This window comes from Podarcis pityusensis, assembly GCF_964106645.2.
Source record: "Podarcis pityusensis genome assembly, chromosome: 5".
Classification (NCBI taxonomy): domain Eukaryota; kingdom Metazoa; phylum Chordata; class Lepidosauria; order Squamata; family Lacertidae; genus Podarcis; species Podarcis pityusensis.
The window spans coordinates 41,430,793-41,457,386 of record NC_138032.1 but is presented as its reverse complement, the minus strand read 5'-3'; the positions used below and the strand labels follow the sequence as shown (position 1 = coordinate 41,457,386).

General features: G+C 47.8%; 1 protein-coding gene across 2 annotated transcripts in view; it reads right to left on the bottom strand.

The window, feature by feature from the left end:
• The window catches only part of DNMBP (dynamin binding protein), a 52,615-nt gene extending 27,228 nt beyond the window's left edge, over positions 1–25,387 (bottom strand). The window contains exons 1-4 of one of the 2 annotated variants that reach the window (XM_081008402.1): positions 25,268–25,387; positions 9,704–9,857; positions 7,365–7,487; positions 5,095–6,963 (exon numbers count right to left, since the gene is read on the bottom strand). In XM_081008402.1, coding sequence (XP_080864528.1) covers positions 5,095–6,963; positions 7,365–7,487; positions 9,704–9,851 — 2,140 coding nt within the window. In that variant the 5' untranslated portion in view covers positions 9,852–9,857; positions 25,268–25,387. Of the gene's footprint in view, positions 1–1,323; positions 2,403–5,094; positions 6,964–7,364; positions 7,488–9,703; positions 9,858–25,267 lie in introns of those variants that run through there. The other variant, XM_081008403.1, reaches the window with a different exon arrangement.
• Positions 25,388–26,594: the final 1,207 nt, after the last annotated feature.

Below are 26,594 nucleotides of genomic sequence, written 5' to 3'. Positions count from 1 at the left end.
AGCAACAACATTCATTTGCAACACTCCATATACACCCCACATTTCAGCATAATTGCTGAAGAACACAACTGGGTGGTTCCTGCTGCTTTTGAACACAGGAAAAAACAACAACCTTGCTTGACCTGAGGCAACTTCCACAGAAGCTGTAAGATGCTGCTAGCTTGAGATGATAACCACACCGAAATGGGGAAGGGCTGTAGTTCAGGGGTAGAGTATCTCTTGTGCATGGAGGAAGTCCCAGGCTCCATCCACAACATCTCCAGCTAAGGCTGGGAGAGACCCATGCCTGAAATCTTACAGAGCTGCAGCTGGTCAGTAGAGAATACTGAGCTGGATGGACCAATGGTCTGATTCAGCAGAAGGCAGATTTCTATGTTCCAGAAATGGCTAGTCCAAATATGCAATAGTTACTGCAAAGCCTGTAAGCCATTCCTACTAGGGCAAGTGCAAACATGGCCACCACAGCACTGAGAAACCAAGGGACACTAAAGCAAGACCTCTTGCAGCAAGAGTGTCCCACTCGGACATATTCTGCACTTTCCTGGAATTGCGCACGAGTGTCACTCCACAAAATTCCAGGAAAGTGCACAATCCATCCCTTGGTTTCTCAGTGCTGTACAGCCATGTTTGCACTTGCCCTAGTAGGAGTAGCTTACAAGCTGTGCAGTAACTCTTGCACCACATAACAGCATAACAGAGATGCAAAGGCTGGTTTCCAAGAGCTGCCTAGGATCGAACCCTGTGCTTGAAATCTGAGCATCTAGGAAGCCAGGCTCACACCTGGGCAGGGAGCATAGCAGGGAGCCCCTGGCAGGGCAACAGCACATTGCAAACCTAACAAAACGGCACAAACATTCCTAGCATAAGGGACTTAACTGGCAAATGCCCAGCCCAAGAGGGGAAAAACAAGGCACAGCCACAAAGGAGAGCCTAAGGAGAAGGCTGTCAATTAGCACACACTGAGAAAACAACAATTAACCTTCATAATATCCCAGATGATTGACATAACAGGTGTTTTCTTTTCAAGTGCTGCTGTAGGGAAGGGCTGTAGCTCAATGACAGAACACCTGCAGAAGATCTCAGGTTCAATCCTCGACATCTCCACGTAGGGATGGGCAAGATCCCTCCCTGAAACCCTGGAGAGCCACTGCTGGTCAGTGTGGACAATACTGCACTAGATGGACCAATGACCTGATACCATACAAGGCAGCTGGCTGTGATCCAAAGCCCTGCTGTTCACATGGGGCTGGCTGACCGGAAAAGGTGTGGAAATCCAAGCACATGTAGCCTTATCACCACCACACCCTGTCCAACCTACCGTACCTTGCTTTTCTTTGACGTGGTGCCTCAAGGCGCTGGGAGCCGTGCGCCGGTACAAGCTGTTCCGCTGCCAGGCTTCACCCTCCCAGTCCAGGCTCCAGTCTGACCGCCCTGTGCGTGTCCTTGGACATCCACCTCTCCACACCTGCAGTCCCGGTGCTCCAGACTGGCCAGTCACAGTTTCCGCTGCGCCAGAGTCCTTGTCCACCACATTACGTGGCTTGGCCATTTCACAGGCAGGCGCCAACCCCACACTGCTGCGCTCGCATCCTAACGGCCAGGACACTTGGTCTTTTGGACCAGCAGAGATGTTTCTACAATCCACAGTGCTGTTCTCAAATGTCCTCCCAGAATTCTGGGCATCGTGAAGGAGGTCTCCATGCAGCACATACCACCTCTCCTCCTCCTCTTCCTCCTCCTCCTGACATTTCCGATGTGTTCTGCTGTGCTCCACGTACCTGTCACCTGCCTTCTTAAAGTCCGCATCCAAGCGTTGGTCAGCTGTGCACCAACCATCTCCCTTCCCATGGTCATTGTCGCTGCCACTTTCTCTCCAGTGGTTTGCACCCCAAGCATCCACATTCTTCAAGGCTTTGATGCCAGCATCCACATAAAAGCCATCTTGATACCAGCTATAGGGCTTCCTGCAGGCTGCTCGGGTGGCTTTCTCACTGTCTGTGTAGTAGCCAGCTTCTTCCAGGTGACCATTGCCTACTGCCTCGTGCTCCTTGTACAGCTTGTTCCTGGTTCTCCTCCTCCGGTCGGTATATTGTCCACCTTCCTCCCCACAGTCCCTGCAGACTCTGGCCATTTCGCGGTCTCTGTACCAGATCTCCCCCTTCCTGAAGTGACCACAGGCTCTGCCCACTGGCCTGGTGGTGCCATACAGTTCTCTGCTCCTGCGCTTGTTGTCCCAGTCACAATCACTGTTCTGGCCAGTTCCTCTGGCACCATCTCCTTTCCTGGCGGTGGAATTGTAGTCCTCATACTCCCAGCTGGGGAACCAGAGGCTCCTTGCCTCGGGGTAGGTGCACATGTTCCTCTTGGTGTGCCCCCACCCCCTTCCCCAGGGTTCAGTTTCTTGGCGACATCCACTCCCCCACCTCTCCCCACACCTCACCCTGGGACTCTGCTGACTAAACACCAGCAACAGAGAAGCAGCATAACCTTCGTACCCAATAGGCAGCAAGTCCAGACAGCCTCACCCACCTGCTGGCAAGTAATGAATAACCAGAGTCCCACAGATGAGAGCTGTGGATTGGACAAGTTCCCTGCCCAAACCGGCTTCTCTGCTTTCCAATGCTGAAGGCAGCAGCCAGTGACCTCTCTCTCCCTCCCTCCCTCTCAGGGCTCCTTAACACACGGAAACAGAAAGCCTGTGGCTTAAGTGGCCACACCTCAGGAGTGCTTCCCTGGGGCAAAGGAAAAGGGGGATATGCAGGCACTGGGGAACTATAGGCTGGACCCACCTGGGCCACGTCTGATCTGCTTTTGGGAGAAACAAAGCCACCCTTGGTTTTTAAAGGTAGTGCTCTGTGTTTTACTGCTTTATTTTCTGTATGGTTTATTTTTATGGACACCACTTAGAAATGCTAAGGATTAAATGGTGCCTGAATACCTTAAATAAATAAAATCAATAAATATACAGCCAACTTGTATATAAATAAAATCAATATATATACAGTCACCCTGGGTCACTCAAGAATGCACAAAAACGCACACATTTAAAGCTGTTCTGATTCCACACATACATCACAAGACTGTATTGTTTGATCCGTGAGAGCCTGGAGAAACCAATGATTTTAGAGCCCCAGGCTCTAAGAGGGTTCACATTTCAGGTCAAAAGTATTTGCCCCTAGTCAAGCCACTATTTCACAGATTCAGTCCCGGTAACTTGAGAAATATACTGCAAGCATCTAGGAATTTTCATGAGAAATATCAAGCTCAAGGGACAAAAAAACCTAGTCTAGCAGACTTCAACAGCTTGTGCAGGAACCTAGTAGCCTCAGCAACCAATAGTTTTCATTCCAAAAGAATGCTGAGAAAAACCTGAAACCATGTTGGCAGTTTTTGCTAATTAGAGAAAAGGAGGGAGGGAGGGAGGGAGGGAGGGAGGGAGATATCTGGGGAGGGATTTCAAGGGTCACGAAACACAATTACCAGCCACTCCCCTTGGATCCCTGCCCATATTTTACCAAGACTACTATGATATCCTCAGCACATTTTTTCACATATAACTCAATCCTGTTTTTCCAGTTCTCTCTGACCCCTCCCCACAAAAAGAGAATAAAAGCAATGCCATCAGCAGGATCAGAGTGAGGACAAGAAAATGCACAGGACTGCACTTCAGCATCCCGTTTCTTCCTAGAGAAGCATCCTTGAGACAAACTCTTTAATTCTGGTGGCCCTGTTTTGTAAACCGCCAGTGGTGCTGGCATGTTTTGCCTTTCACCTCACAACAGCTGACACAGGCTGTGTCTGCCAGTGAGGCACTTTACTCATTCAAGTGGAGTAAGGCCTGTGGAAAGGAGATACCTGCAGGACTACAGGTCCTGAGAAAAGGTGGCAGAGGTGCCCTGAGGTGAGTGGCCAAGTAACGGAGGGAAGCAAAAGACAAAATTGGTATTTTGGAGAATGAGTGTGTTGTAGTGGTTAGAGTGTCAGACTAGGAACTGGGAGACCAGGGTTCTAGTCCCTACTTGACCATGAAGCTTACTGGGTGACACTGGGCCAGTCACAATCTCTCAGCCTAACCTACCTTATAGAAATGTTGCAAGGATAAAATGGAGGGGGAGGACTACGTAAGCCACTTTGAGCTACTTGGAGGAAAAGTGAGGTATAAATGTAATAAGAATCATTAAAAAAACCGGAAAGAAAGAGGGAACAATATAAAATAAAAACAGTCAAGAAAAATATATATACAGTGGACACTTGAGTTGCGAACGTGATCCGTGCGGGATGCACGTCCACAACCCGCGTCTGGGCATCTGCGCATGTGCGGGTTGAAATTTGGCGCTTCTGCGCATGCGCAAAGCACGGTTTAGTGCTTCTGCGCATGTGCGACCGCTGAAACCCGGCAGTAACCCGTTCCGGTACTTCCAAGTTTCGGCTGTCCGCAACCCAAAAAAATGCAACCTGAAGCGGCTGTAACCCAAGGTATGACTGTATAAGTATTTCTTTTCTTTTTTGTTGTCTAGCTCAAGCAAGGAGAAAGATGCTGCCTCTGCAGCGGTCAAAAGGAACTGTGTGAGAAGAGGGAAGCCCCACCTCCTTGAGCATATGCACTGAGTTTAGGAGCAAACTGCCTGTCAAAATGCTAGTCCAGCGGCAGAAAGTTTCAAAACAATGTCTGTGCAGGTGCAGAACCCAAGTACAGGTCTGCCCAGAGACCACAAAGAACAAAGGGAGAAAACCTGGGGGACAATAATCATGCAGTTGTGGGAGGCTTAGAGGAAACATCAGCCAGGAAGCTGGGCAAGAAATCTATCCTCTCTCTCCAACAAGAAAAAAACAGCAAAATGAAAGCCCCTGACTCCACCCAGGTACCAGTAAGTCCAGTGCCACCTAGCGGCTAAGCTATACGATGACACTATCCACACGCAAGCAAATTTGCCTAATCCTTTATTCACTCAAAGAATTTGAGAAAGGGTTTCTTTTAAGTGCATCTTCCCCAAATCCCAAGTGGTAATGTCCTCACACACTGGATTACTGGTAGCAAATTGCATAGCATTCTACACGTCAGAACTGATAAATACAGAACTGATCTGTACTTACCTTTCAGCTCTTGCAGTTCCAAGTGCAGGCTGGACATTTTGCAGTCGCAAAACTCCAGGTTTTCCAAAGTCTCCGCTCGCCCAAGCCCACCCTGTGGCTGCTCCAGCATTGTGCTGAGCTCCGCACGGGTCTTGCTGTAAACATCCAGTTCTCGCTCCAGTTCCTGGATACGGTTCAGCAGGAAGTGGCACGGAGATGCACCTCTAGGCTCGTCGCTGCTGCCTTGTCTCTCTTTGCTCCCTGGCTGCAGCTTGGCAGGAGCTGGGCTCCTCCTCTGGCTGCTGGGAGGTGGAAGCGGCGCTGGCCTGGACGGCCTCACAGAGGTTGGCAGAGCCTGAGAGGGAGGTGTAGTTTTGGGGCTGTGGCCTGCAGGCGAATGAAGTGAGGCAGAGACTGGGGTGCTAGGCCGGGGAGGTGGTGGCCTCAGCACCTTCCTCCTCGGTGGAGTGTGCTGCACTGAACCACGTACAATGTCCTTCTCAGAGCTGAAATCCAGGATGGAAAAGTGCCGGGAGGTGCTATCGTGCTGGGGGGTCCCACAGCTGCCATGGCTAATGGGGCCTGCCAGGCTCTGCTCAAACTGAGCCAGCTGCTCTGTCAGTTTGGAATCGAGGTCTCCACAGCTCTCCCCATGGAGCACCCCTTGGGGGCGCTCGGCCCGAGCACCACGACAGACAGGCCAAGTGTCCAGGCCCTCGTGTGTCCCACTGAAGCTGGAAGAGCGGGATTTGGGCTTCCGCCGCTGGATGTCCACGTAAGCAGCCAAGTCCTCGCAGCGCATGTTCTTGTGGGAAGGACTGTGAGCCTCTCTGTCCCACTCCAAGGGCTTGCAGGCCTCTGAGTGGCTCCACGAGGTCCTTGAGCTCTGGTTGGACTCTGCATTACTCACTTGACCACAGAGTTGGCCCTTTGGCTGAAGAGCAGGCTGAGGTATGAAGGAAACTCCATTTACGGCTTGGATAGGGTCCACAGAGGGAGAGCTTGACCTATCTGAGGGAAAAGATTCCAGGCAGCCTTCATTTGGGCGGCTGAGCATTTCATTCTCTTTGAGCTCAGAGTCCAAATGGTCTTCATGACATACAGCAAGGTGGCCAGGCTTCTCCTCAGTGCAGGCCGGGCTCTGTCCAGGCTCCTCCCACATGGCAGGAGGACCTGCTTTGGGGGTGCTGACCACCTCAGAGTCCATGTCCTTTGGCAGACACCCGGATTCCCATTTCTCCCTAGCTGGAGGACTGCTCTCCTCCAACCTCACAAACCTGTGAGGGAAGATCCCACGTCTCCCTCGAAGCTCCCCCTCCAGCCAACCATCTTCCAGGACTTCCAGAATCCGAATCCTGTCTCCCACCTCAAAGTCCAGCTCTGCTGACTCCATGGCTTGGAACTGATAGAGAGCGATCCCATAAGGCCCCAGAAACTCCTCACCGTCACTCCATGCCTTCTCCTCAGGCTGAGGGTATGTTCCTTTCACCCCATTAACACTGTGGATTTCTGAGGTCCCAGGCTCCTCGGGACCAACCTTGGCTTTTAGTGGACCCAAAAGCTCTACGAACCCCTCAGGAAAGATACCTTGGCGACCCCCAAGCTCTCCTTCAAACCATCCAGGCTCAGGGATCCCCACAATGGTAATCATATCCCCTTCCCGGAAGTCTAGCTCCTCCTCCAGCTGGGCTGAGAGGCTCATCAGCGCTCGGGCCTGGCCCAGGGCATAGGGTGGCATCTCCAGGGTGGTGCCGTAAGGCGACCGAGGGCCGAAGGCTGAGAGGCAGAGTTCTCGCACGCATGATGAGGGGAAGAAGCCTCTGGCTCCCAAACAGCTTCGGCCTTGGGGCCAAGGAGAAGACGCAGAACCATCCAGAATCACTAGGTCTCCTGCAGGGATAAAGGATATGAAGTCAGAGGATTTCTAAGGTGTCAACTACAGCACCCCCTTGCTTAGAACCCCCTCAGGGTTCTAACACTAGGAGATATAAGTAACCCCAAAGCCACAAGGGCTCACAGCAATCTAGACGGCACTTGCCAACAATGGGCATCGCAGGGATAGGAAAGGTGGGCCATGGCCACTATTCTGGGCACTTTCATGCTGTCCTAGGTGCTCAGAGCTCAACCCCAGCCATGGCAAGTGCAGAGGAGCATGAAGTTGCCAGCAGTAAAAGGCCTTGGAACGTTGTAGCTGGAGTTCTGGGGAAGAAGACACTAGGAAGGGGGCTCTTGGAGAGAAGGACAAGGCTGAACAGGCCCCTCTTTGACTACCCGATGGATTCCACCAGTACCTCTCTGCAAGCTGAGGCTGCCAGGCTCCTGGGAAGTAAAATTGCTGGTGCAAACAAACAGCTTTTCTCCTTGTTTCAAAGCAGGAACTTCCATGGGTTCCACAAAGCTGCTGGGAAACTGTCCTAGAATGAGAGGGAGAGAGAGAGAGAGAGAGAGAGCACACTGTCAATAGCAGGGAAATGTTCCCATGGACACAGATTACACAAGTGCCTCTGCACCAATACACCCCACTGTTCTCTAAGACATGCAAGCATCTCTTTCCAGGGACTCAGCAAGATTGGTAAAGAAAAAGAGTTTTATATGCATTGTATATGCACTATAACACTGTGGCACCAGATGGCACTGTGGAGTCTAGTCTTTCCCAACTGGATTTCCATTGTATGAGTTTACAATGCATTTAACTGAATTGCTTCTTTGACATGTCTAGATCCAGCCCAGGGGTCTGTAATTCTCACTGAACCACTCTTTGTTAGGCCAACCAAAATGTCACAAAATAGCACGTAAGCTTTCAAGTTCTGCAGGAATCTTCAAAAGGGGTGAAGAACTTTTCCCCATTCCATCTAGCCAAATGAAGAGTTCTGAAGAAAACTGTAAGATTTAATTTGAACTAACCTTTCTGAATGGCCTTGTTTAATATGTTTTGTTCTTTCTTGGAAAATGAAAATGTATCTTTTATAAAAGACCCATCCACCATGATGTGTTTTCTTTTAATGAATTCACCCTATTCCTGTGACTGTAATTTGTTTTAACTGTTTTTAATACTGAATTTTAAGCTGTAACCCACTCTGGGACTTCTTGATGGTGATGGACTGGTATTATTATTATTATTATTATTATTATTAGTTGGGAGCCTGTCTTGGTAAGCCAGGAGGCCGATCCAGATGTCAGAATCCATTCAATACAAAGGCCACATCCTAGCACCTAGACAGCTGTAGGATCGCAGACCTGCAGGACCCTCTTCTCTCCAATGAATAAGCCTTATTTTACTCCAGTTTAAACTTCAGCATTGAGAACAAAGTTGAAATGATCCATTTTATTTTAATGCATTGCACAGATTACTCCACAGGATGTACCTGGAACTTGAAAGGATTTTGAGTTGAGGTGATGAAAATCCCTCTATGCTGACATGTTACCTCCAGCTAAGAAGGCCTTGCAAAACTTCCATGTTTTGCAATGGAAGGAGTAAAGACAGGACTGCTATTACAGATCCGGCTTTAGGCTTTGTCCTGTGGTGCATGCAGGACGAGAGTCCTGAGGGAGAGGGAAAGGAAAGCTTGAGAATGGCACCCTCTCCTGGCCATGAAGCATTCTCTCTCTCTGGTACGTCTCATTTACACTGGCAGTTGCTGGACGGCTATACAGCTTGCTTCAGGCTCAGTCTAAGGATTTACAAAAGGAGAAGTGAAATTCTCAAGCTCCAGTGACCTGCATCCTGCCGACTTGACAAGACAACAACCACTTTGATCATGCCACAGTAATGTGGACAAGCTTAGAGAAGTGGAAATGATGAGGGAGAGAGAGCAGGGACTGGCGCTGCATCTTCTTCTTTCCCCAGGGCTGAGGGCAAGAGACTTCTCCCCAAGTGGCCAATTGCTAATGACGAAAACTGGCACAGCCAGGGGAGATGTGCACTTCCACTGGCAGAGACACCAAATGAGCCTTTTCAAGGCACAGATCAAAAGGTGGCTCTCAAGGGAAGACCCAGCACTGCAACCAGGACACCAACTGGCTTGCTGGTTTCAGTGCTTTGCCATCTGCTATATTGTTCAGGTGCCTGTTGTCATGCTAATCACACAATATGAGAACCCTGAGTATGTTGAGACACGCATCTTTTATTAGACTGGCTGGCTTGTTGAAGGAAACTGAGAAAAGGGAGCAAAGCAAGCTTTTGGACATAGATAGGTTCCAGATGAAGGTTTTTGAAGACCGTATGACTGCATACAGAGGCCACATCAGACCACTTCATGTGGCAGCTGCTCGTATAGTATCTTCCATTTGTGTGTAGTTCACCAAGTTCATAATCGAGCCTATTTCCTTCATGGCACTGCAAATGGATATCACACAGGGAGCTCTTATTCTAGTGTGTTAGTAAATGCAAAATTGACCCTCAACTCCTTAACTGTGTTGTTTATCTCTCAACTTCTGGAGAGACTGCTGGGGCCACCAAGGAGATATCGGAGGCCTGTTTCTGGTACTTGGCTGGTATATTCAAAGCTCCCAAATAGAAGGGGGGCATTTACATAGCTTTAATCCCCACACACCCTGAGTTTTGCTTCATGCTGGCTTGCTTCTAATCCAACCATTCCTATGAGCCCACCACAGGCCTTTTGACTCTCACCTGTGACTCCTTCCTTCTTCCCAAGGAGCCAGAATTCGTCTATGACTGCCAACACTTCTATGACATCCCCCACAAACAGCGGCAACTCTTCGGAGACACTGGGGCAGAAGTCAAAGACAGCCCGTACCACAGAGCCTGCCTCCATCATTGGGATCTGCAACGAAAGGATACAGAGTCAAGGCCTGGGAAACAGTTATGTCATGTCACAGACTGCAAGGGGAATTTTACATAGGAGCAGAGATTCAGGAACACTAAGCAACTCCAGAAGTAGCATGGAGGTTTGCATCAGTCTGGATACAATGGGAAATGTATGACCCTCCATATTTTGTTGGGCTACACCTCCCAATGTCCCTGACCACAGTGACCAGGGCTTATGGGTGTTGGGAGTCTAACATCTGGAGGGACACATGCTTCCCATTCCTCAGATACGAGATCACATTTGTGTAGTATTGCAATCATTTGCACCCAAAACCCGTGTGGCCATCCTGTATCTCAAGTTCAGTGCAAGGGAGCTCCATATGCTTTTATCTTCTCAGCCAGCTCCATTCAACAGGACTGAATGGAGCCAGCACTAGACTGCTATCCTTTCCTACAAATATTTGTGGCCAGTGCTTGGTAGTGACCCTCATTCTCTACAAACACTTCACAGTAAGAAGTTAGACTTTGTCTGAACGGCAGTCCATTCTGACTCCTGTTTTTTTGACCTGATTCTGTCCTACTCTTCTTTTCTGCTTACGTCACCTGGTAGGGTATGAGACTCTTAAACACAGGCTCATGGGCTGAGCAAAAGGTTCCTGCATTGCATTGCAGGGGGTTAGACTAGGTGAACCTTGTGGTCCCTTCTATGATTCTGTGATCTATTATCCTTTTCAACGTTTCTTGTATGTTGACCTTCAGCCCCTCCCCACTCATTTTTCCCATGCTTAGCCTTCAAAGTTTGTTCTTGATGAGTTTAGCTGTTCCTCCACCCTGTTGCAGCTTCACTTTTGACCTTGGATGGATTGGGTGGCAACCTCCATATCTTATAATTACACGCAGCTGCCAGTTGTATAGCTAGGGACTGGGAAGCAGTGGGGGTAGGGAACCATAGGTCAATGGAAGACCACTTGTTTTGCATGTAGAAGGTTTCATCCTGGCACCTCCAGATTTATTTATTTTGTGATACAATACCTGATGGTGGGAAAGGGCCTCTGCCTGTGAGCTTGAAGAGGCCCTGCCAGTCAGAGCAGACAATACTGGACTAGATAAGACAATGAGCCTGATCTGGTATAAGGGGGCTGACTACGTCCATATGATTATCTGGTACAGGTTCTTGATACTGAATCTGACCCAGCTTCCACCAAGCCCTGGGATCCTGCAATGCCTCCTGCAAAGATTCTCCTACAGTCCAAACTGCCTCAATAATTCACAGGGAGCAGTTAACTTCCTTGGTAAAATGCCATCCAGCTCAGAGGGCTGTTCTCCATCAACTGCATTACAGGAAGGGCCATTCGTCCTTGTCAATGTATTTATATTTCACATTTCCCACAAGTAAATCTGTGCTCAAAGCAGTTTACACAAAAAAACAAAGTCTAGCTGTAGTACAAAATACTACATAAGTACAAAATACGACATATAATATCACAGCAACATAACGCTAAGAAAGTAATAACCAACAATTAGCTCAATTGGTTAGAGCATGGTGCTGATAACACCAAGGCCGCAGGTTTGATCCCTGTAAGGGACTGCTGCATATCCCTTCATTACTGGACGAGATGATCCTCAGGGTCCCTTCCAGCACTACAATTCTATGATATACAGTGGTATCTCGGGTTAAGAACTTAATTTGTTCCGGAGGTCTGTTCTTAACCTGAAACTGTTCTTAACCTGAAGCACCACTTTAGCTAATGGGGACCCCCGCTGCTGCCGCGCCACCAGAGCACAATTTCTGTTCTCATCCTGAAGCAAAGTTCTTAACCTGAGGTACTATTTCTGGGTTAGCAGAGTCTGTAACCTGAAGCGTATGTAACCTGAAGCATATGTAACCTGAGGTACCACTGTACATATACCGTAATTAGCAGTTCATTTACCATATATAAACATTTAAGTAAGCATACAAATAGGTCAAGTTCAAGTATCTATTTGGACTTCATTGCTGGGGAGGTGTTTCTCCCCAGCCCCAAACAATTTTGTACTTGTAAATGAAACAAACAAGACAGGCACTTTCTTTTTTAGCAATGTGAGGGGAGAAAGAAGCACAACACTGGTGCTAGAAAGCCACTCTGAAAACATTCACAGTCTCTAGACTGTGTGTTAGATCCAGACAGCACTATCAGGACTTTATTTTTTTCTCTCTTTTTTTTTAAAGGAAAGGGAGGATTGCACAGGTAAGTCCAAAGTATCAGCTGGGACAAATATCATAAAAAGAAGAAAGATGAGTGACCCTCGTTCATAGATGGTGTGCAAACAGACCGGATACTGTGATAGGAAAGAGAGAATCAGGCAAGCGACTTCAGTCCCACCACTGAACAGGCTCCTCCTCCGAAAGATGCACTGTTTGGGCTGGCATTTTCCAAATGACCAGACCACCAGAAAGTTTGTTGTGAGAAGGCAATGGAAGTGGTGGGCAGTGAGGGGGGTAGCCATTCTGGACCATTCCCCCAAGCTCCAGAATCAGGCTGTGTGAAAGGAACCAAGAGTGCAGGGTCAGGAGAAGGAGGAATTCCTGTCAGGAAGGGACGGCAAGATGGAACGGAAACTTAGCATTTCCCTGACGCACAGAAACTGGGCTCTGGGCTGCCAACGACCAGCAAGCTATGTGCAAATGGTGACAGGCACAATCTATACAAAACCCAGGAAGAAAACCCCTATATTGCCACTTCAAAAAAAAGGGGGGGTTTCCTCCTGACCCTAGTAGGGTGACCAACTTTTTTACGGGTTCCTGCTCCTGCACCTGCAACAGCAACTCGATCACCAGATGTTAGCAGATGGTAAGGCTGATCCCAACACTATGAAAAAGCTTGTCTGCTGTTTCTGCACATCAAACTGCTGTTAAAAGCACAGGAGGGCCAGATGCCCTTTCAGGTCAGGTGGAAACCCTATGCTCAGTACCTTTAGAAAAGAGAAAATCAGCTCTATCCCAGGGCACTTAATGGGGGCAGGGGTAAGCCCTGTATGCCAGGGATACAGATGCCTGAGCCCCATATATTGTGATAGCTGATATACTGACATAGCTTTGATTCCTGCATTGGAGCAGGTTAAGACTAGATAACTTTGGTGTCCCTTCCCACACTATATTTCTATGATTCTACTCCCCATTGCTACCAACATCAGAAATCGACAGACACAGAAAACATGGTTACACATTAAATGACACACTTGCCTTTTCTCAGGCAATGAAGAGTATCATATGCTACCCCCCCCCCAAAAAAAACCCAAATACCCCTCTGTGTTAAACATGCACCTCAGAGCAATGTCCAGGGCACTAGGTGCTTAGATTTGGGGAGGAACAATTGGGATTGTTTTTATAGAAGTGTGTGCATAAACCCATAATACAGGATGGATGAGCGAAAGAGCTAGAGGGAACAAATGTGTTTTGCTGATGGCATTGGTTTTTTATTATCAGGCACTAGCAGCTTCACTCATGGCAACAATGTGAAGCTGGCATTTCTCAGAAATGCTGCCTTGGCAATTCCCAGTGTTTAAGCCCCAGGCAAACCCAGAAACATGCCATAGGTTACACTTCAAATGATACTCTCAGGCTGCAGAATATGTACACTGAGCTCTTCCCCAGACCTCTATGGAGCACATCAGATCAACACTTCCCACCCCACCATCCTGCAGACTTGCTACAGGTATCTGTCCTAGAGCATCAATAGTGACTGGGACCATTTTCCTGCATGTCTCCTGTGTCTCAAAACCCCAGGAAAAAGGAGAAGTGCTCACTTGCAAAACGGGGTGATGAAGTTTCAGATTCTGATGCAAAATGCTGTCTATTAAGGCAAGTCAAGGAAGCAGCGCAAGTTAAATGTTATACTGTACCTCTACCATTTCAGTACAAATGAATTCTGCAAAATAGCAATGCTTATCCTTCAATAGGGACGCGGGTGGCGCTGTGGGTTAAACCACAGAGCCTAGGACTTGCTGATCAGAAGGTCAGCGGTTCGAATCCCCGCAACGGGGTGAGCGCCCATTGCTCAGTCCCTGCTCCTGCCAACCTAGCAGTTCGAAAGCAAAGTGCAAGTAGATAAATAGGTACCACTCCAGCGGGAAGGTAAACGGCGTTTCCGTGTGCTGCTCTGGTTCGCCAGAAGCAGCTTAGTCATGCTGGCCACATGACCCGGAAGCTGTACGCCGACTCCCTCGGCCAATAAAGCGAGATGAGCACCGCAACCCCAGAGTCGGCCACGACTGGACCTAACGGTCAGGGGTCCCTTTACCTTTACCTATCCTTCAATAGCACTGATCTAAGCTCAAAGTCAATAAAATGCTGCTGCTGCTGCTGCTGCTCTGTAGAAGGAAAAGGAGCAAACTAACAAATTTCTGCAAGCTGCATGTTCTTATAGCTCCTACATCCCTCCATGAAGTCTGTGTTTTCCAGTTGTCAAGAAAGTAACTGTATAGACCAAGTTCTCAAGTATCATGCCTGTGAAGCTATGTGCACACTTCAGTTTACTCTGCTTCCAGTGGTTTGGAACATACAACATTAGGTGCAATACACACCTGTCCTGTATCTAGCCTGACATTTCTTATGAAATACTGAGTTTTTATAAGTTTAGCCCAAGCCAGCTTTGATATGAATTAAGAAAAAGAAGGATCTATCTGTGTTGTAAGATGGCAACGTGTACGCAGCTGAAATCTCTCAAATTAATGTCCTGAAGTTCTTTGAAACAATTTAAAATGCCCAACGGGGTTCCATTCAGTCATTCTGTTTCACTAACCCTTGTTCATAAGCGTCTAGAAATCACCACCACAAACACAAAACACTTCCATGAAGTAGCGTGCTAAACCTTAATTATTCACTATACGGCAGGAACAAAAGACATTCTTTGCCCATTTGTCTTAATGCAGGAATCTGTTACATGCTAAGAAATCTCAGCCCACTTTGCACTGAGGGATGATTAAGCACAAGCCACACCTTGTGTCTGTCTTGCCTAGAAAATTGCATAGGCCAAACGTTTTTGGGGTTTTTTTTGCAATAACATGCTACAATGTAGAGAAACCAATGTTTAAACGGCGTTAAAACGCAGAGCACAAATTAACACAACCTGTCACAAATACAGCCCAACATCACAAGGTGCAATCCAGGACAGAACAGGAGTCCCTGGCAGATTTGGACAAACACTCACCAAAGCATCTGACAGACTTTAAAACAGGATAGGATACAAGATCTGGAATTTGAGATGGTAGAAAAAGAAAGGAGAAAGGAACCACCATATAGATACAGATTGAAATTGAGATATGGGATATGAGATATAGGCAGAGGAAGATAGAGTTATTTATGTTTATATATAAACGGAAGAGCTGCAGCTCAGTGGTAGAGAACATATTTAGCACGCAAAAGTCCCAAATTCAGTTCCTGACATCTTCAAGTTGAGCTAGGAAAAATTCCTGCCTGGAACCATGGACAACCACTGTCTCTCAATGCAGACAATACTTAGCTAAATGGACCAATAGCTGGCTCTCGGCATAAGCAGCTTCCCTTTCCAAGGAGGAAAGGTCTCCTCCACTACTGTAAACTGCTAGGAATCATATCCCCTTCCTCAGAACAGAATTTGTTGTGACTGTCAAGAAAGGTGGGGAAAAACAATTGGGGCTTGAGACAATGGGGATACTTTGGCATGCCTTGTGGAAAGCAATTAATAAATAAAACAAACAAATTAATGATAATAACTGGATTTGGGAGCAGTTCCAAGCCTGCCATGAAGCATAAGTTACACTGATTCCCCTGCACTCAAGGGGTTCTGATCCATAATAGCAATAGCTACTGTCTTCCAAGTGCCACTAGACTCAGGTACGCCCTCATCCATAATACACCCAGGTAAAGAAGACGCAGCTTCTGGTTTGACGTTTTCACAGCAGCTGATGCAGCATGATGAATGTTGAGGAAGGAGCCCTGGTGATGCTCCTGATTAAAAAAAGTTCAGTCAGCTGGACAAGGCATGTGGGTGTTAATGAGTAAAGAATGTCCTAAATGGAGGAGGAGGACTGCTGAGATAATGCCAGGACATTCCTTCAGTTACTATACGCCATGGGGAAGGAACATGTTAAAAGGGCAGCAAACAGCAACAACAACACTCTACATTCCCTACCTCACTCTCGTGTGTAAGGTCTGCAAAATAAGAGAAAGAGGGTCCACCACAAATGCAACACTTCCAGTGTTGCCACAAACCATCCCTAGTTCTGGCAGTGAGGGTGGGGAGAATAAGCAGGCAGAAACCTGGGATTCTTTTCCCCTTGCAAGATTATTTTAATGCACTTGGAAAGATCTCCTCCACTTCTGGCGGGCTGACTCAAAAGGACTTGCTTATTCCACGACCGGGATGACAGCGGAGTGTTGTCTTCTCAGGAACATCTGCCTGCCAAGCCTTGCTCTAAACTTATGCCTGGAGGGAGGAAACCATCTTCCAGTTCCATCCGGGCTGCATCATTAGACAGCCCTGCCTTCTGTCCCAAACAGCAAACTGTTCCCAGATTCCGTGCTTTGAGCCTCCTCCCCGTGGCCAGCCATATCCGTGCCAAGTGTAACAGCCCTGCACACGCTGCAGCAGGAGGCAACGATCCAAGGGAAAGCGTTTTCACCCACCCACAGGCCTGGGGTCACGGATGAGTCACACGCCTTGCTGGCTTGCCAGCACCGCTCCCCTTTACCTCTGGGAGATCTGCAACTGAACAGAGATGATAAAGGGAAATGGATCTACAGTAGAAATCCATCTAACACAGCAGTACAGGGAGGCCTGTTAAGTCAGCTAGAAGCCTCTACTCTCTTAGCAGGCCTCCATGTGGCAAGGCTCTCCTGCTTCCAGTCCCCTCAGTGTCCAACATGGTGTAGATATCTCTCTTGTTCTTTAACTGCTTCTGGAGGAGAAGGAATCCCAGCCACATGCTGCAGCATGCACAGAAAGGAAGCCAGCGCAGTATATATCACCAGTACGGGAAAGCCAAGCCCATGGCCTGAGCAGCCAAGTTAAGCAAAAGCTGTATGAAAGAGCCAGCTACAACCAGGGCTGAACGTGCGGCTGTTCAAACTGCACTTGGAACCACAAGTTGGGGGGATTCTAGCACAAGTCATCTAGATAGCCATGGTTGGAAATATAATGCTGGACTCAGGGCTATATTTCTAGAAAAAGACATGCCAGAACTCACCAAGAACGACTCCCTTATTCTGCTCTAATGGCAATGGTGCCCACCTGAGAGGCGCCAGAACTGAGTTTTGGTGAGTTCCCACTGAAAAAAACCACCCCTTGGGTTGAGGCATCATCAAGAAGTACCTGAAACTGTATTGCTGTCGCCTGCTTGATGGTTTCTCCCCAAAAGGGGAGATTATAGAATAGGCAGCAGTTGGAGAGGTTATTAAAGTGATGTTTTGTTGTTTTTTTAAAGGAAGGTTTTGATCACCTCTTGTACAGGACATAGGATCTCTCTTTACCTCAGTTAACTGCCTTTGTAAACCAACCCCATCTGTCACTGAAAGACAAGGGCCTGAATCTGGAGCAACAGCGGACGCCTGCAGTTCTCCAAGTATCCTGTCAACATCCGAGAACAAAACAAGCTGAAAGTGATCCAAGCAGCAACAACAAGAGGTTGTCAAGGAGACCTCTGACTTGGACACTCTCACAACTGTGGCTTCCAAGCTGGACCAGAGAGGAAACAGCTTCACAAATGTGTCACAGCAGCCTGTAGATTTCTCCCCTTCTGGGTGGGCCATATTTGGGGGCATCTGCTGTTCCTTCATCGGCAAAAACAGCAACAGCACTCCTGGGTCAACACTCCAGGACTGATAGATAGGAAAGAATTGCTTGCCACATTAACCAACACAGCATGAGTCAAATGGCCTGAATAAGTCCAGCTAATTTCAGCATGATGCTTCAGCCACCTGTGCTCTAACCATGACCCCAAATTCTTGAAGATCTCAACTCCCTATGTATTTGAAGGAAAGGGTTAGAGCACCCAGGAGCCCCTGCACCAATGGCCAAAGTCTGTATAAGGCACCTCCTTATAGATTTCAGGTGCCATCCAGATGTTGCTCCCATCCTCCCTGACCATTGCCTTCATAAACTGGGACTGGTGGGAGTTATAGTCCTACAAGTTACCTATCCCAACCAATCAGCAACCTTTCAGCAAAGCCAGTGGGCTGGATTATGGTACCTTGATGCCAAATATCTTGTCTTCATTCCTGATCAGATCCTGATATTTGAGGAAGTGCAGCACAACACACAGAATGTCTGGCAACACTAACAGAGAGCCCTTATGCCCTGCTACACATTCCTACCTCCAGCAGTCTCATGTTTAGAAATGCTTATTTTTAGGGCTACATTTCCCCATCCATCCTGGCTCTTACAACTGACTCTTGTTTTTATTTTGCTTTTATTTGTCCAGTCATCTTTTTTTAAACCCAGTTTATACCGCATTGCCAGGAAGGAACAATGATACACTCACCATATGGCTGAGCCCACCCCACTGACCTAGATAGGAAGGCCACAGAGACACAGGCCTGAGAAATAGCAAAGGGAGATGCCTCTTCCACAGAAGGGAGTCCTAAGCAGTGACAGAGTCTCATGCGGGATAAGGACATTTTCCCACCCGGGGAAATAATGGCTCAATTTGCCCCTCAATACATAAATCGTAATAACAGACTTGGAACTTTTAGGAGGGAGTGCTCCTTTGCAGCTACTAGTGCTAGGATAATCTCCCATCAGGCTCTGTGTCACAAAATTAATACCAAATGTATTGCTAAGTCAGACCTAAGATCTTGCATCACTTAAGTGCCAAAACCAGAAAATCAAGGGTTTCACAAGTACAATGAAGCCTATGTTCCCCATTCCACCGATATTCCGCTCCATACAACTGGACCTAATTTTCTCAGAGGGGCTGATGACTCAACTGTACAGCAATGCTGCTAGAAACTGGAGGATGCCAAGGGAGATCCTCAGCTGCAGATTTGATGCAAGCAGGAAAGATGGTGCAAGTAAGTCCCTGTCATCCTTATTCATTTACAGAGAACATTCAAAAGGTACCATCCACCCTAGGCAGTATATTTAAGAAAGCCAAATCATGCATCTTCAAAGCCTACCTCATGTGGCAGCTTCACTGCATCCTTCTAGCACCGATGAGGGACCATATCCCAAGGAATGCCTTTAGCCTTTAAATTTGGGCTCTCTCTGAGTGTCGCTCTGAGTCTGCAGCAGCTTGTTTGGCTAGTTCATAACATACATATATTTTGGCTCTGTTCCTGAAATGCACTGAGAAGCTATTCTCTTCAACTTTTGGGTACAAAGCCTGCCACTTAGTTTCTATCTGCGTGGGCACCAATGTGTCAGTGGTGAAGCTGAGTGTTCCATCACAGGTACAAACTACCACTGCAAACAATCCTGAAGCAGACCGAGAGTGAAATGCTGAACTGTACTTTGTGCCCATGACAGAGCATTCAGAAAAAGATAACCACTTCCATATAGGCAAGACTCTACGAGAAACGCCAGCTCAGCCAAAAAAGGTGGGTCACCAGACACATGGCCCACAATCACATCAATGAATGAAACTAAGCATTATGGAGCAGTATATATTTTTACTTCTGTTGATAACTGGCTCTTGGAGGCTCTTGGAGCTTGCCTAGAGGCAGCACATGTTCCTAGATACAAATTATATCTTCCCTTCCCATCTGCAACCACCTGGATTTTAAAAGCCACACCACAAACAGGTGACATCAGCACGTACAACCACTGGAAGCTACTGATGATAAGCAGGGGAAGGATTTACCAAATTCAAGGCAGAACTAGCTTTGTCATCCATGCTCCTCGTCCTGCATAGTTCTAAAGCAGTCTCCTCTCCTGTGCTGTCATGAAAACCTGAGTTCACTCTGGTGAGAAAGCTCAATGGTATAGCTTTCACCCATACTAAAAACAACTGACCATAAATCTACAGATGGAGCTACCTACACCTGACTTAGGAACACAGACCTGCCTGTAGCTTTTGGGTGACAAAATTCAGTGCCAATTTGTGTGCTGGCTCTTCTCAAAGTCCTGATTGGACAATGGCTACAAAATCAAGGTCATGGTGAAACCAGCTGGACTGCGCAATCCTAGGCATGCTTACTCAGAAGTAAGTCCCACTGCACTCAGTGGATCTTACACCCCAGATCACAGCCTGCATTTCAAGAGCTTGTTTACGTGTGGCGAGGAAACATCTCTACATACCGCCATGTACTGAAAGTCACTTAGAAAAAAAATCAAAGAGAGAAGTGGGGCATGTTATAAACTCACAGTGCAACACAATGTGACTATTTTGAACACCTATTTAATAACATGTAAGTACCCTCAACAATACTGTCAAATCCCCTAACACTTCAAAGGGTTAACTTAAAAGAAAGGGGAAAAATGGGGATGGGGGAGAAGAGAAAAATAAGAAAGGAACACAATAACTCAAAACCTGTTTACCTGGAAGAAAATCAGCCGCCCCAACTGGCTTCCAAGTCAGTATACTTAGGGTTTAGGAGCACAGCACGTTCATAAGCCAGCTAGTTCTGAACTGTCAGCTATGACTAGCAGTAATTCTCCAATGTATGACTCAGATATAATGGGAATCAAATCAAAAACTTTACCTATGTAGCACATGAGCAGTTCCTTTATGCCAATAAGTAGTTTTGCAGTCAAAATCTGAAAGCCACGGAGAGACACGGTAGGCAAGACTCTTGAGAGCACCGGGCCAATACAATTCACCCAAATGACTTGTGCATACTAGAGAAAACATTTATGGAAGTTGTGGGTGACAACACCAGGGGAAATGGAAAACACGTTGTGTGTTGAGTTCAGACATGAGAGACTTAACACAAAGACAAAAATGTGGTTTAGTGCAGTGCAACAACTTTTACAGCATGTGCCAAAAAAGGGGAGCAGGGAGAAGAAACTTGCGAGAGACGGATCATGACGGATCAGTGGGATCATGAAACTAGCCAGGGGGCTCAGTTCAGTCTGGGTTTTCTTTTTCATGCATTGCGTTGGGAGAGCTATGGCTTAGCAATATTTTAAATAAGAAATAAATAAAGTCCCTCCCTTCTACACAAACAAAAGAAAGATGGCTGTGGCAAATAAGTAAAAGTTAAAGGTACCCCTGACCATTAGGTCCAGTCGCTGACAACTCTGGGGTTGTGGCGCTCATCTCACGGAGCCGGCATACAGCTTCAGGGTCATGTGGCCAGCATAACTAAGCTGCTTCTGGCAAAACCAGAGCAGGGCACGGAAACACCGTTTACCTTTCCGCCGGAGCGGTACCTATTTATCTACTTGCACTTTGACGTGCTTTCGAACTGCTAGGTTGGCAGGAGCAGGGACCGAGCAACAGGAGCTCACCCCATCATGGGGATTCGAACTGCCGACCTTCTGATCGGCAAGTTCTAGGCTCTGTGGTTTAACCCACAGCGCCACCCACGTCCCACATGACTATAAGTAGACCCTTGTAAATCCTTAATAGAGAAAAGGGCCCTAATAACGAGGGAAGTGGGGGTTCAGATAATAGCTGGGATGAAGGACACTGTGTGACATTTGTTCAGATAAAACAAGAAACGTTGCAAGAAGGCTAGTGCCTATTTAACAACGGACAAAGCTGGGAACTGACAGTGTAATCCTATGGCTATCTACTCAGAAGTAAGTCCCACTGAAGTCAGTAGGAATTCCTCCTGGGTAAGTGCCTATAGCACTGCAGATGATGGGCCACATGATATAATGGGGGCTCTACAAACCTTTTAATGACATAAATGTTTTCATCTGCACATACCCTTAAGAATGGCACTGCTGCAAACATTGAGAGCGTTGATCTCCGTAAGGACATGAATAAGCAATGTTGCTTATTCGGTGCTGAAAGCCTAATGCTTACTTTAGGGCATCTTGGCAAAAGTGTTGCTGCGAAGATTTAGGAAATAGCTGTACTGCTGTTCTCAGCACTGGTGTGGCCCACCCTGTAGGCTTGACAGCTGCTCTTCGCAGCAGGTCCATATGGCAGAAATGCCCCCAAGCTCTTATGAAACAGCTTGAGCCAAGTAAGGCCAGCACCAGCTAAAGCTGCACGCAAACGCAGAGGAGAGCGCTTTACGTGGGCGCCGGTGACACCGTTCTTTCCACAGTGAGAGGAAACTTGTTCTGAGGAACGCACTCAGCAGAGCTTTGTGGTGAGGCCTACATCTCTTTGCAACCCTATCCCTTCCAGACTACTGCAGGCTCCCTAATTCCGAAACTCAGGTTTAAGAAACCCAGAATTCACTCTTCCAGCATCCTATACGCTGCTATGATCCTTTTCTAGTTAGATTAAAATATTAGGCCATTGAATAAGCAACGGCTGAGCTACAGCTCCTTTCCTCAGCCTTTTGCCAAGGAAATGATAAGCACAGGGAATATGAATAGAAACTAAAAGCAGCATTGCAAGGAATGCAAAACTGAAGTCACTCAGGCTCTGTTCACAGGTTGTAGAATTCCTACATGCAAGTCTCATATAGTAGCATGCGATGATTCTACACACAAGCGCAAGCCGGGCTTCAGATTTTTTGGGTGGCATGGGCAAGCTGTTCAAGGTGGGCACCCCCAGTGCCAACTGCAGTCCCCATGCCAGTCTCTCCCTCACACACTTGTGAATGAACCTTGGTGCTGCCACCAGCTTCTCCCCCTGTGGTTGTAAGTGAGGGGGCTGACCCCAGTGTGGGTGCCAAGCTATTTTGCACCCTTGGTAAGGCTAACTACTTGCAGCAGCAGCAGCACTCAAAAAAATTGCTAACTTCAGTTTTCAAAAACAGATGTCTTGTAGAAATGATAAAATTCTTCAAAATATAAAACTACAATATTATCAGAAATTTACAAACACTAACAAAAACTAATCCATATAAAACTGTGCTCCACAAAGGTCAGTACTGCACCCCTTTGAGAGCTGTGCCCAAGGCAGCTGCCTAGTTTACCTAATGATAGTACCGGCCCTGGCTTATTTTCATTTATTTATTTTTATTAAATTTATATACCGCCCTCCATCACAAGATCTCAGGACAGTTCAAAGAATAAAATGCAGAATAAAAACAAGTAAATAAGTAAAAGAAAACAGCAAAACAATAACCTCCCTTCCCACAGACACATTAAAAAAGCCATAGAATATTAATCAGCCAAAGGCCTGGTTGAAAACATCTAAAGATGTATAATAAAGGTGACAGGCAAGCCTCTCTGAGGAGAGCATTCCACAAACAAGGAGCCACTGCAGAAAAGGCCCCGTTCTCATGCTGCCACCCTCCATACCTCTTGGAAGATGAGCGCAGAGTCCAGGGTCAGTTTATGTAGGAAGAGGCTCTGTAAGGAGCAGCTACGATCATCACATATCCTCATAAGTAAGTGTGGGGGAGTTAGTGACTGCTGGAGCACTCCACTGAGACTCCCATAAGAGGTGGCCTGTATGTGGGCTAGCCAGGGTGCCAGCCCCAGTAGGACCTCCCAGGGCACCTGAGCACTGGCAGATGCCACAGTATGATGCCAAGGCTGCACACATGCGTCATCTACACAGCAATTCCCACACAAGTGGGATCACTTTTGCACTTGAGGACCACATAATTGACGTGCAGGAATTTGGTAATGTGTGAAGTGGGTTTCAGGGCAGAAAGATATGTATCTAAGTTGCACTCTCCCATGCTATTCCCAAGAATCAATTAGGTGACATTTTAAATACTGATTTTAAACTAATTAGAACATGATAGATGTTCAGTAAGATTTGCTATCCTGCGATGTGCAAACCATGAGTGCTGGACTGTGACCTGGAAAACATGAATTCAACTCTGAACTCCACGGTGGTCTCAATGTACATCCCATTATGTTAAAAGGCAAATTGCCTGGAATATGGAGGGCTCAAGAGACCCACCTACTTGTTCCAGGGAGGTTCTTGGGAGTGAGAAGAATCCAGAGGAAGGCTGCACTGTTGTGTCGGGCAGGAGAAGAATGCTCTTATTTGCTGAAATGTTTCACTTATCCCATCCCAAAGATTCAGGGCAGATACACAAAGAAGTATGCACAATCACAACTAATAATAGACAAGAAATGGTAGTACAGTGGTACCTCGTTTAAAAACAGCCCTGGTTACAAACTATTTGGTTCACAAACTCTACAGTTACAAACTATTCGGTTCACAAACTCTACAGTTCGGTTCACGAACTGTAGCTCTAAATCTTGCAATCTTGCAATCGCAGCTCAATATACAGTGGTACCTCGGTTTACGAATAATCCGTTCCAGAGGTCTGCTCTTAAACCGAAACCATTCTTAACCCGAGGCATGCTTTCCCTAATGAGGCCTCCCACCGCCGATGTCCTTCCACCATTCGGATTCTGTTCTTAGACCGAGGTAAAGTTTACAAAGCGGGACACTACTTTCGGTTTTGCGGACTTCGTAAACAGAGCTATTCTTAAACCGAGGTACCACTGTACATATAACAAACAAAAAACCATACACACAAACTCTTTGACCTTTTTTGGTCGAATTTAGCTGTTACCCAATAGCCTGTAGTAGATCTCCAATCAACAAGAAAGCCCTTCCTGCTTCTAATATTTGAGCATCTCTCTACATATCTGTTTCTAGAGTCTAACCATAGGATCTCTCTCTCTCTCTCTCTCTCTCTCTCTCTCTCTCACACACACACACACACACACACACACACTTCCCAAAACCCCCAAAAGATTCTGATGTAACTTTTCCTTCTGTAAGAAAAGGCCGCCCCATGAGCATCAACTGTCATACTGGAATCCGCCCTAAGGGACATGTCAGTCATGGGTCGTCTGTACTTGGGTGAAGGAGGGTCGGAATGAGTAGCCAGAGTCAGACCTGCTAAATAACAATGCTGTCCCCAGAATTCCTATATCGGGTGTTGTCACCTGGGGGCGGGGAGCAAACCAGTGTTCCTAGGAGTACGGACCATCTCCAGTAGCCAAAAGCAAGATCGCCTAGGTGCGATCCAGACCAGGACCGAGGAGGACTACCAGGGCGTAAGACCCCTGGACCCAGGGGAACTGTGGGAAACCATGGTGATGTCCTGGGCGCGCGTGCTGCCTTAGGGAAACCTCCTCCGACTCGGAAGCTCAGCCTGGCGTCCCTAAACCAACGGGGCGGGATGGGTGGGGAGCTGGCCAGGATAGCAACCCGCGATCTCCCGCAGCGGATGGGGAGACCAGTTGCCCACGCAGCTCAAGCCGCGGAGGGAGGAGCCGGGGCCGCGTCGGAGAAGTTTCCACACGAGCCCCGGGGGCAGCGCTTTCTCGGGCGGACGGGAACGAAGTGGAAGCCCCGACGGCGCGGAGGGAAGGGGGCGCCCCGGCCGGGCCCTTCCCGCTGCCGCGATGTCTCCCTCTCGGCCCCTACCTGTTGCGCGGTCCCTGCAGCCGTCACAGCCCCGGCAGATCGCCCTCTCGCCTCGGCCCCCAGGAGCCGCCGCGGCCCGGAGCTCAGCTCCGCCCCGGCCCCAGTCGCCGCCCTCCGCAGCCGGCTGTGCTCTGAGCGCCCCCTTCCAGCAAGCGGGTGCAGCTGGGGCCGGAATCCCGCTCTCGGAGCCAGCGAAGCAGCCGTTTCCCACGGGCAGGGGGCACTGGACCAGCCAGAGGCGTGTCCATTGCTGGAGATCTGGAGGCCAGGGGCGGCGGGCTGGGGCCGGCCAGGGGCGCGGGGGCACTCTGCACATGCTCCGCTCCCTGTGCCCCCCTCCGCTCCCTGCGCTGAGTTTCTTTGCCTTGCACTGAAAACTAATCCCAGCGCTTATAAATCTTGGAAGGGATCCCTGTGTTTTCCCTCTTTCTTTAGCATCCGCCTTTGCCATACTGCTGGGATGTATCTTCACCATCTTTTTCGAGTCCCAAATGAACTGGGAAGAAAATGTATAATTGCCGTTAAAACCGAGAACTCTCCACCAGGAATTCGAAACTTTGCAGTAAAGACGCTGCACGTTCTCCAAGCGCGGGAGAAATCGCATCTTGCACAAGCCAGTTAAACAAGTAGACAAGTTTGCTTTATGCAGCTGTGGCAGGGATCTCAGACATGCCCCGTGGGGGTTTTGACTATTTTCTTTGAACAAGAGGCTCCCTCCCTTCCTCCGCCTATGCCATTGCTCCCCAGCTGCTTTTTAAAGCCTGCTCTCTTTCGGAAGTGGTTTGCTACGCTGCGTGGAAGGCTGCTGCTTCAGAGAGAACAACCAGAAAGGAGCCTGGGAAGAGGCAGAAGGGGGAAGTGACATAGCTCAGCTGTAGCACATCTGTCTTCTATGCAGAAGTGTCCCAGCTTCAGTTCCAGGCATCTCCAGGTAGTTTGCAAAGTTCAGATGCATCACATTATTTATTTACTTCCTTCACTGAGACCAGAAATCAACGTCTGCCTTTCTCAGCAAATGCCAACTCAAGGCATTTATGCATTGCCTGGCAGGATTCCATTAAAATGGTAGTGTTCCTGAACTGCACATTTGTGCCTGGTACCATGTTCTGCACATGCGTGCGCACACAACACAAAATGCAGAGTCTTAGCATTCAAAACTGGGTTGCCCATGGTGCCACATTTATTACAGAACAGAACCCTGATTGTAATCTATGTCTGAAATATGAGAAATGCAGTGGTACCTCGGGTTAAGAACTTAATTCGTTCTGGAGGTCCATTCTTAACCTCAAACCGTTCTTAACCTGAGGTACCACTTTAGCTAATGGGG